Source organism: Dipodomys ordii, unplaced genomic scaffold (genome assembly GCF_000151885.1).
Source record: "Dipodomys ordii isolate 6190 unplaced genomic scaffold, Dord_2.0 Scaffold533, whole genome shotgun sequence".
NCBI lineage: Eukaryota > Metazoa > Chordata > Mammalia > Rodentia > Heteromyidae > Dipodomys > Dipodomys ordii.
In genome coordinates, this window is record NW_012267749.1 from 8160 (window position 1) to 19470 (window position 11311).

Here is an 11311-nt window from a genome sequence, read left to right on the forward strand (position 1 = left end):
CTGCACTTGACTTTCTGCCAGGCAATTTGTAACTTTTGGCCCTAATGATAACAATGGTTGCATTTACTTACTGGTACATTTATAAAATGTGAATTCAAAGTTCAAAGTTTACACATCCATGATTCCTTGTCCACTGACAAAACTGGGAGAAGACGATTATCTAACTCACATGCCAGTGGGGTGTGTGGGCACAGGTAATATTTCTATTGGCTCTGCCATCAGCCCCACCTTCTATCCCAGCCATAAATGGCAGCAGCCTCAGCTCTGCAGCCAGCACAACCCAGGGCTGAAAGGAAAAGTCAGAGGAGAGAATTACTGGATGAGAGTGACCATGGACTTGATCCCAAACTTTTCCATAGAAACCTGGATCCTCCTGGCTACCAGCTTGGTGCTCCTTTATCTGTGAGTAATTAATTGTCTGAACTCTGCTTCTCCTACCACCCCATAACCTAGGATTCAGGGTGAGGATTATTATGGTCTGTTGATTGGGAATATCTAAAAGAAAAACAAATGGGACAATTGCTCAAGAGTCAGATTTAACACCTTACGGGATTATCCTGTAGAGATCCCAGGAGAGAGTTAAGAAATATTTCTCTTTCATGGAACTCTTCAATCTGTCTCTGTCTCTCTGTCTCTGTCTCTCTGTCTCTGTCTCTCTCTCTCTCTGTGTGCTAGTGCCATTGCTTGGAAATGATCTCTGAGTTGATTTTTGGGTCTGAATTAAAGACTCAAATTCAGCAGAAGCAGAATATGAACTGATCACCCTTGCAGCGACCTCAAGATACTTGGGGTGGAAGGTCTCTATTGTTTGTTTTGGTGCTGGACTTGGGCTTTACCACATGTCCTATGCATTGTCCCAGGACTTTTTTTTACTTAAGGTTCTCACTCTACCACTTGAGCCACAGGTCCACTTCTGGATATTTTTGGTGGCTAATTGGAGAGTAGAGTCTCACAGCCAGGTGCTGGTGGCTCACGCTTGAAATCCTAGCTACTCCAGAGGCTGAGATCCGAGGATCATGGTTCAAAGCCAGCCTGGACAGGAAGGGTTGTGAGCCTTACCTCCAATTAACGACTATAAAACTGGAAGAGGTACTGTGGCTCAAAGCATCAGCCTTGAGCAGAAAGAGCTCAGGGACAGTACCCAGTCTCTTAGTTCAAGACCTACCCCTGAGTTCAGGCCCCACAACCATACACTCACTCATACACACACACACACACACACACACACACACACACAGAGAAATGTGTGTTACAGACTTTCCTGCCCAGGTTACCTTCAAACCACAATCCTCAGATCTCAGCCTCCTTATAGCTAGGATTACAGACATGTACCATGAGGCTCCCGTTTCTCTCTCTCACTCTCTCTCTCTGTCTCTCTCTCTCTCTCTCTGTCTCACTCTCTCAACACACACACACACACATACAAAACTTACCTCATCAGCACATTGTTTTAATTCATCGATTGTTTAAATTTACTTTTATTTCTGAATGAACATACATTGGTAATACAGGCGTTTTTATTATGATAATTTCATACATGGGTGCAATAAACTTTGAACACATTCACTTCCTCTATTCTATCCTCCCTTCTCTCCTCCTTCCATCTTTTCAAACAGTGTTTACTGCACCCATTGTGTTATCTTTATACATACACATACACAAAATCTAGCATGTGTAACACATGTACCATCTTTTAATACTCATCAGTCTTTGGTATCCTTTCTTTCCCTCTCTCCCCATTCAACCCATCCCCCCAGACATTCCTCCTTTTAATTATATCCTGTTCTTATTGCTGTCATCTTCATTTTCCTCCTCCTCCTCCTCATCACTACCATCATCATCACCTTCATCATCATAATGATCATTTCAGAGATGAGCGATAGCATGTAATGTTTGGCTTTTGGAACATGACATATCTCACATCAATAAGATGTTTTCCAGTTCTATTTTCCTGCAAATGACATTATTTACACAGTAATATTCCAAAACTAGGTTATTGACTTCTATCAACTATCCACTGAAGGTTGAAGAGCCTAAAGACTCCAGCTACCTTTAGCTCATTTTTGTGACTTTTGGGGTTCTCTCAGAGGCCGTAAGAAAGGAACTGTAGAACATGGGTAATCATTGCTGTTTGAGTTTCTGGTTTTTATTATTTCCGACGTGTTACTATCCCAGTTTGACTGCCCTACTTCTTGAGTTAGTAACTGGCAACTTTCCATATGTGTACAGGGTGTGTGTGTGTGTGTGTGTGTGTGTGTGTGTGTGTTTGTGTGTTTGTGTGTGTGTGACCTGGATTTCTTCTAATATTTATAGATATGGGACCTATCCACATAGAGTTTTTAAAAAGTTGGGAATTCCTGGCCCGAAACCTCTGCCCTTTGTTGGAACTATTCTTGGTTATCGTAAGGTGAGTGTTGTTTGAGCTCTACATTTTGCTTTTCTGGTTGCAAAGACTGGCTTCCTTCCATCTATAGAAAGTGTTGTTGGTGGAGAGGAAATGCTGACTTTCAGAAGCTGTGTGCGCGCTCCCCCTAAAGTATGGCCAGGTGTACTGCAGGGCTCTGTGTTGAGCTCTTCAGAGCATCCAAGGGGCATCAGTGGATCCACGCAGATTTTCAGCATCTTGGCACTCATGTTGAGAACTTGAAAGTTAGACTTGGTGAGCACCAAGGATTTTTCCCTACCAGAGCTAATTCCAGGAAGAGTCATTCTCAGCTCTAGGGACTTTTATTTGCACAGTTAAAATACCACAATTGAGTACCTCATCAGAAGTTTTCTTTTTCCTTTTCCTTTTTTTTTTGCTACCTTCAGAATCAAACCTCAGAGGAAGTGTTCTAATTATGGTGCCCTATGGGTAGAGATGGCATCACTCTTATGTTTTCATATTGAGCAAATTCACTTTGCCTTCACTTGCACTCTGACTTCTGCCAGAGTCTTACATTAATTTCCTATGCCAGAAGAGGTGACTTGAACATCCCACCTCCAGGAACTTCGTTTGGTAAACAAAAAACAAGTTGCATGAGGAGATAAAAGATAAAAGATTGGACATGTCTGCTGGGTACTGTGCTTAAATATATCATCTTAGTTCCTAGACAGCCAATGACCTGGGAATTGCAGTTTGAAGCCAGCCCAGGCTCTCCCTCCTCCCCGGGAATGCTTGGATGAAAGCCACTTCAAAGTGACATACTGGATATACAAACTTGTTCTAGAACGTGATCAAGGGGAATGTATTTGGATGAGGTCTTAAACTTGTAACATTTACCTTTATTTCTCTTCCCAGGGCATTGTAGTTTATGATGTAGAATGTTATAAAAAATATGGAAAACTTTGGGGGTAAGTATTCTGGAAACTTCCTTGGGGTAGATTGGTGAAGATGAGATAATCCATTCTGTTGGGACTCTATCAGCCCAGGGTGTATTGAGCCTCACTGATGAATTATGAATTCTGTGGAGGCTTTTCCTTATGAAGATCTCACCTGTCACTATTTGTGTATGTACATGTTGTGACAGTCCTGGAGCTTGAATTAGGGCCTGGTCACTGTCCCTGAACTTTTTCCGCTCAAAGCTAGCACTTGTCCACTTGAGCCACAGCTGCACTTCTGGCTTTTTGGTAGTTATTTGGAGATAAGAGTCTGGTAGAGTTCTTCTCAGATTGGCTTCAAACCATGATCCACAGATCTCAGCCTCCTGAGTAACCAGTATTACAGGAGTAAGCCACCGGTGCCAGATATGTTTAATGTTTTTAACATATTAAAAGCCATGGTGACTGGCATGGATAAAACTCATGTATGCACTGCCAAATGTCCCAATGATCATGAGCCCTTGGAAGATCTGTTTTGTCTTTAGGTGTCTCCTCTGTACCTCAGTACATTAGCCTTCATTCTGTGGACCCCTGTGGCATCTGTTTTCAAAATCCCTAGCTTGAACAAGGATCTATTATTGGCATATATTGAGGAGCTTGGAGTATGATCACGGTCTGGATTTCTTTGTTCTGGCTCAAGGTGCAGAGCCTGGCAGGTTAGGTTTTTCACACAGCTGTGTTTGGTACACACACAGGTTGTACGATGGTCGGCAGCCCTTGCTGGCGATTACAGATCCAGATATGATCAAAACAGTGCTGGTGAAAGAATGCTACTCTACCTTCACAAACCGCCGGGTAGGCATCCATTAAAAAACACATTGTAATATTTATTTACCAACAAAATAGACATTTATCCCTTTTTATTATGAAAGAAGTATAAACTCTGGGGAAATGAGGGAGTGGGGAAGAACATTGAAATCAAAATGTTGGATTGAACCCTTTCTGTTTAGAAGATAAGTATAAGGAAGACAATAGATAAGTGTCAATAGAGAAGTGTCTAAAATATGAAATCCTGAAATCACATGAGGTAGCTGGGTGCCTCAAAAGGAACTAAGCATTTGGGCTGAATATCTGTTGAGTTTCTTAGAGAGGGCACACTGCTCACTTAGACAGCAAAAAGTTCTTTTTTTTTTTTTGGTCCGGTCATGGGGCCTGAACTCTGGGCCTGGGTGCTGTCTCTCAGCTCTTCAGCTCAAGGCTAGCGCTCTACCACCTGAGCCACAGTGCCACTTCTGGCTTTTTTTCTTTTTGCTTATGTGGTGCTGAGGAATCGAACCCAGGGCCTCCGGTATGCAAAGCAAGCCCTCTACCACTGAGCCACCTTCCCAGCCCACAAAAAGTTCTTTAAATGCTGACAATTCACCAATTTTATACAGCTGTGCAAGATCTTCAATAGAAAAATAGCAAAAATCTGTTTTTCTTTGGAGTCTAGGCTTTTGGACCAACGGGATTTATGAAAAATGCTGTCTCCATCTCTGAGGGTGAGGACTGGAAGAGAATAAGAACATTGCTTTCCCCCACCTTCACCAGTGGGAAACTGAAGGAGGTAATCAAACCTGAGAACGTGGTGCTGGAAAATTACAGAATGAATCAGGGGACAGGCAGACAGCCAGACAGTCAGACCAAAAAATGGTGTGTTGTCTTTATGGCCTAGAATTCCATGGTTTCTCATAAATGTGATGTATTTTTCATCTTTTTTTTGGGGAGAGGGGCTGTCATGGCCGCTGGGATGTAAGTCTTCTCTTTTAACTGCTCTTGTTTTGTGCCTAGATGTTCCCCATCATTCGTGAGTTTTCTGATGGGTTGGTGAAAAACCTGAGACCACAAGCAGAGAAAGGCAAACCTGTAGCATTGAAAGAGTGAGTACTTGCTGGACACTGGTAGCCCACACCTGTAATCCTAGCTGCTTAGGTGACTGAGATCTGAAGGTTGTGGTTTAATGCCAGCCCAGGCAGAAAAGTCTGTGAAACTCTATCTCCAATAAACTACCCTCAGGAAAGATGGAAATGGAGCTGTGGCTCAAGGGGTAGAGTGCTAGGCTTGAGTAAAAGAAGCTCAGAGATAGCCCAGGCTCAGTGTTCAAGCCCCAGGACCTACAAAAACAGACATAAAGAGAGAGAAAGAGAGAGGGAGGGAGGGAGGGTGAGAGAGAGAGGGAGAGAGAGAGAGAGAAAGAGAGAGAGAGAGAGAGAGAGAGAGAGAGAGGATTACTATCACTCCATTCTTGGCTTGCCAAGCCCCAGTCTATTACCTATTACAATCCATCACTATATACTATAAGCTATTATTGTCCACATAGCATTTGTACTGCTGTATTTGTCTGGTGGGGGTGGAGGTATCTCTGTTTTCTGAGACTGAGTTCGTTGAGCTCCCAGGTAAGTCTGACCCACCCAGTTTTCCTTGTAAACCCTCGCACCAGGGTTGTGGCCCTTGGTAAAGACTTTGGGGGTGGAGTTCTGGATCCTTGGGATGACCTCTCAAGCAGTTCTGACAGAGAACAGCTTCCAATTCTCTTGTCTTACAGGAATTCACCCCTACTTTTTGCTGCCTGTGTAGCAAAAATGAAAGAGGGGGGAAAAGAAATACAAGTTTTAATTGTCCGGTGTCTTTCTCTTCTTCAGCATCTTCGGAGCCTACAGCTTAGACGTGATTACAGGGACATCATTTGGGGTGAACATCGATTCCCTCAACAACCCACAGGACGTATTTGTGGAAAAAGTCAAGAGGCTCCTAAAATTTAGTTTGTTTGATCCAGTGTTGTTCTCAGTAGGTTCGTGGATCTCTCTCTCCCTCTCTGTCTCTCTCTTTCTCTGTCTTTCTCCCTTCCTTGTGAAAAAATAGTTCATTGAGATATAGTTCATTTATACACATAAGTATCTCACAAACTTGTATAACTCAATGATTTTTTCACTACATTTAAAGATATGTGTAGACATTACCCCTGTTAATTGTAGAACATTTTGTCATCAGATGCCCTGTACTGGGCTAGGAATATGGCTCAGTGGTTGCTAGTATGCATGAAGCCCTGGGTTCAATTCTTCATTACCACATAAATAGAAAAAGCTGAAAGTAGTGCTGTGGCTCAAGTGGTAGAGTGCTAGCCTTGAGCAAAGGAAGCTCTGGGACAGTGCCAAGGCCCAGAATTCAAACCCCAGGACTGGCATAAAAGAAACCCTGTAGCTGTTGTCTGCTAGTTGCTGACACCTATAATCCTAGCTATTTTGGAGTCTGAGATCTGAGAATCGTGGTTTGAAGCCTGTCCAGGGCAGGAAAATCTGAATCTCTAATTTCCAATTTGGAGCTATGACAAAAGTGGTAGGGTACCTGCTTTGAGACAGAAAACCCCCACAAGATTGAAGAGAGTATTTAGACTACTATTGACTAAAGAAAGAGAGAGAGAGAAAGAGAAAAGGAAGGAAGAAAGGAAAGAAGGAAGAAACTCTGTACCTTTTATCTGTTTTTTACTTCTCTCAGGCCTAGATGATCACTTAACTATTTTCTCACTGTCTCTTATGGACACTTTCTATAAATGTGTCTGGCTTCTGTATCATGCTTTCAAGTTTCATCATCTTGAAGCATGTATTACTACCTTATTTCTTTTTATGGCTGAATAATATTCCATGGTGTAGACAGCACATTTGTATTTTCACCATGTATTTATTTCTTCTTGCTTTCTCCTTTAGCACTCTTTCCATTCCTTACACCTGTTTATGAGGCATTAAATATCAGCATGTTTCCAAAGGATGTTATAAATTTCCTAAGAACTTCTGTAGAAAGGATGAAAGAAAGTCGCCTCAAGGACAAAGCAAAGGTAAAAACTGCTGATGGTTACTTAAGGCTGTTCATGGTTCAAAAGTTATTTGGCTCTAGAAGTATGTTTTATGTAACTTTCTGTTTTCTAAAGTTATATGCAAAACCCTAGATTGAGATAAATAATTTTCAGATTGGAAGGGAGAATGAAGAGTGTAGTGGTTGGGAATGAAGGTATAAAATATACCAGAAAAAAGAATTAAGTTATAAATGCTAGCTATCAGTGGCTCATGCCTGTAATCCTTGCTACTCAGGAGGCTGAGATCAAATTTGAGGATCATGGTGTGAAGCCAGCCTGGGCAAGGAAGTCAAGGAGACTCTTCTCTCCAATTAGCCAGAAGTGGCTCACATGTTATAGTGCCAGCCTTGAGCAAACAAGTAGAGGGACAGAAACTAGGTTCTGAGTTCAAGTCCTAGTACACCACACACACACACACACACACACACACACACACACACACACACACACACACACACACACACACACACACACAGATATTTCATTTCCAAACTTCACATTGGCTATTTCAGGCCATCTATTGTAGTGTGTCTAATTTGAATTTCAGCCCCTGAAGGCCTGTATGAATACTGATTCATACAACTTAGATGTCAGAACAAGGATGTCTGTAGGGAAGAAAGACATTACTGGGTTCCTCCAGGTGTCACTGAAAAATTTCTAGCATTCCAGAATTGTGACGTGTTTCCAGATCCTTGAATCTGTGGGACTACCCATTAGGAAGTATGTCCACAGAACAAAAGACTGAAGTCCTGTTGTTGTTTGTGAGTAAACAGAAGTGATGGGAGTAGAAGCCAGATCCTACCTGGGCCAAGAGTCTGCACTCAGAAGTCAGAGAATGTCAGAGCTGGAGAGAGCAAAGACCAAAATCTGTTGATCAGGATAGCTGGCTTTCTTTTAGGAAAAGATCCTGGTCACTCCATAATATATAAATGGATATTCTCATTCACTGGTGACTCAGGCAATCTTGGAAAGATTTGTGTCCAGGCATCGGTAGCTCATGCCTGTACCTTGCAAATCAGGAGGCTGAGTCAGATCTGAGGATCGTAGTTCAAAGCAGCCTGGACAGGAAAGGCTGTAAGACTTATTTCCAATTAACCACCAGAAAAGTGGAGGTGATACTGTGGTAGAGTGGCAGCCTTGAACAGAAAAGCTCAGGGACAGCACCCAAGCCCTGAGTTCAAGCTCCATTACTGACAAAAAGAAAGAAAAAAAAGAAAAAAGAAAGATGTTTGGAGTTACATGGGGTATATTCACAGAGGGAGGCTAAGCTCTGCTCTTCTGATTAACTTCTCATTTCATGGATTACCTTCTGTCTTTGAAATCTATCTGTCTTCTTTCCAGCACCGAGTGGATTTATTGCAGCTGATGATTAACTCCCAGAATTCCAAAGACATGGAGTCCCAAAAAGGTAAGAGGGAGTCCTTTGGGTCTATTCACAAGGGAAATCTGAAGTCAGTTTTCCACATAGAGGTATATTTCTGCAGAATTTCACAAAGGCCCCCACTCTGCTCTTTTATATGGCAGCCAAAGGGAATCTCATGCTCAGTACCATGACCTTACATATTAGTACATTTACAGCCAGACTCCAGTGGCTCATGCCTGTCATCCTAGCTACTCAAGAAGGGAAGATCTGGTAATCATGGTTCAAAGCTAGTCCAGGTAGCCAACTTCACGATACACTGATCTCCAATAAACCACCAAAAGGCCACCAGTGGAATTGTGACTCAAGTGGTTGAGTGCCTTGTGCTAAAAGGCTCAGGGGACAGAGCTCAGGCTCTGAGTTAAGTCCCCAAATATCACACACACACACACACACACACACACACACACACGCGGGCACACACAAATTACTCTCTTCGTATCATCATTTATTTTGATATTCAACTTCTCTCATGTTTGTTCACTGAAAACCCTTTCATGTGGTCTCATGTGGTCTCCATATTTTTAAGTAGCTGGTATTTTAGAGAAATTGTAGCTTCATAGACAAATGAGGTAAATGCAGAAAGGTTTCCCATATACTCTTGTACCTACATATGAATAACCTCTTAACTTCCTATTATAGTGATTTCTATTTTTGTCCACTCCTGTGGCTTGAACTCAGGGCCTGGGCACAATCCTTTAGATTTTTTGCTCAAGACTGACATTCAACCACTTGAATCATACTTCCACTTCTGGCATTTTGGTGGTTAATTAGAGATGAGAATCTAGGTTGGGTTTAAACTTCAATCCTCAACTCTTAACCTTCTGAGTAGCAAGGATTAGAGGAATGTGCCACTTGAACCTGGCAACCTATTGATTTCTCCACCCTTAGATCCTATGGTTCCCTTAGATCCTTCGAATACGTTTCAATGAAAAAGATTCCTCCATGTTCTTTTCTTTCTATTGTTATTAAGACATACTACTTGTACAAAGGAGTTTTGTCTTGCTGTTTCCATATGTGTATGCAATGTCCCCCAATCAGACAGATGGGGTCACACTGCTCTGGTGGCACCTGTTAGATAGAATATGGTCTCTTAAATAACCCAGCTCTAAGTGGCACAAATGGAGAACACAGACAAAATGGGCAATGGTAGTGCAGCCCTTTGGGAAACTGGATTGAACTTAGTTAGTCTCTTTAGCTCTTGTCACATGTGGTGTCTAGGTGACATTACCTTGCTTTTCTATGTCTTATCCTTAGGTATTAGTGGTCTTATAAACCATGATTGTGGCATTGTGTACTGACTTCATTGACAAAAAATGTGGGGCTGGGAAGGTGGCTCAGTGGTAGAGCACTTGCCTTGCATGCCTGAGGCCCTGTGTTCGATTCCTCAGCACCACATAAGAAAAAAGCCGGAAGTGGCGCTGTGGTTCAAGTGGTAGCATGCTAGCCTTGAGCTGAAGCGCTGAGGGGCAGCGCCCAGGCCCAGAATTCAGGCCCCACGACCAAAAAAAAAAAATTAATTAAAAAAATAAAATAAAAAAATAAAATAAAATGTATGTTTCTTTTCCTTTAGGTCTCTCTGACCTGGAGCTAGCAGCCCAATCAATTATCTTTATTTTTGCTGGCTATGAGACCACCAGCCTTACTCTTTCTTTTACTATGTATCTATTGGCCCTTCACCCTGATGTCCAAAAGAAGCTGCAAGAGGAAGTTGACAGGACTTTACCCAATAAGGTGAGGGCAAGGCACCTGGGGAGGGCGGGAACTGATGAGGCATTACAAGAATGTCTCCTTATCACTTCTGGTGAGGAATTCTGTACAAGGTTGTGTTTGGGAAGAATTTGGAGGGAAAAATGAAAGGGGGTGAGGGAAATAAAGGTATTCGGTGCTACTCAAAGACATATAAGATCTTTTTAAATGCGAATATTTCCAATTGAATCCCTGATTTGTCATTAAAATAACATGGCCAAGTTAGGCACTGTTGGCTTGAACCTGTAATACTAGCTACTTAGGAAGTTGAAGTGTGAGGATCATGGTTCAAGGTCAGGCAGGCCCAAAAAGTAAAGGAGACTCTTATCTCCAATTAACCACAACTGTGTCTCAAGTGAGTGAAAGATGCGCAGGCCCAGTGTCCATGCACACAGTTTAGCACCAGGACTACTTCCCCCCCTTAAACCTCCTACCCAAATAAGGCAAAAATCTCAGTGGCACAGAAGTATAAGCACATATGAACTAAATATTCAGGTGCTGATAGGTGCTAGATGTGCTGTGCCAAAGCCAGGATGGACAGGATGACTCAAGATCCAGTCTCCTTTGTGTATATATTCCACATTTTCTTGATCCATTCATCTACTGAGCGGCATCTGGGTTGGTTCCATATCTTAGCTGTGGTAAATAATGCTGCAATGGACATAGTTGTGCTGGTAGCTTTAGTGTGGTCTTGTTTGTGAACATTTGGGTAAATGCCCAAAAGTGGGATTGCTGGGTCAAAGGGGAACTCTATGTGGAGTCTTTTGAAGAACCTCCATACTACTTTCCAAAGTTCTTGAACAAGTTTACACCCACCCACCCACAATGCAGTAGGGTTCCCTTCTGTCCACATCCCCCTCCAGCATCTGTTGTTATTAGAGTTCTTGATTATAGCCATTCTAACTGGAGTGAGGTGATATCTCAGTGTTGTTTTGATTTGCATTTCTTTTTTT

General features: G+C 42.3%; 1 protein-coding gene across 1 annotated transcript in view; it reads left to right on the forward strand.

Moving 5' to 3' along the window:
- Positions 1-243: 243 nt before the first annotated feature.
- Positions 244-11311, forward strand: part of LOC106001866 (cytochrome P450 3A9-like) — a 20673-nt gene continuing 9605 nt past the window's right edge. Inside the window, exons 1-10 of the mRNA XM_013036820.1 lie at positions 244-402; positions 2314-2407; positions 3281-3333; positions 4056-4155; positions 4793-4906; positions 5131-5219; positions 5982-6130; positions 7044-7171; positions 8531-8597; positions 10183-10343. Of these exons, the coding sequence (XP_012892274.1) occupies positions 320-402; positions 2314-2407; positions 3281-3333; positions 4056-4155; positions 4793-4906; positions 5131-5219; positions 5982-6130; positions 7044-7171; positions 8531-8597; positions 10183-10343 (1038 nt within the window). The 5' untranslated portion in view covers positions 244-319. The remainder of the gene's footprint in view (positions 403-2313; positions 2408-3280; positions 3334-4055; positions 4156-4792; positions 4907-5130; positions 5220-5981; positions 6131-7043; positions 7172-8530; positions 8598-10182; positions 10344-11311) is intronic.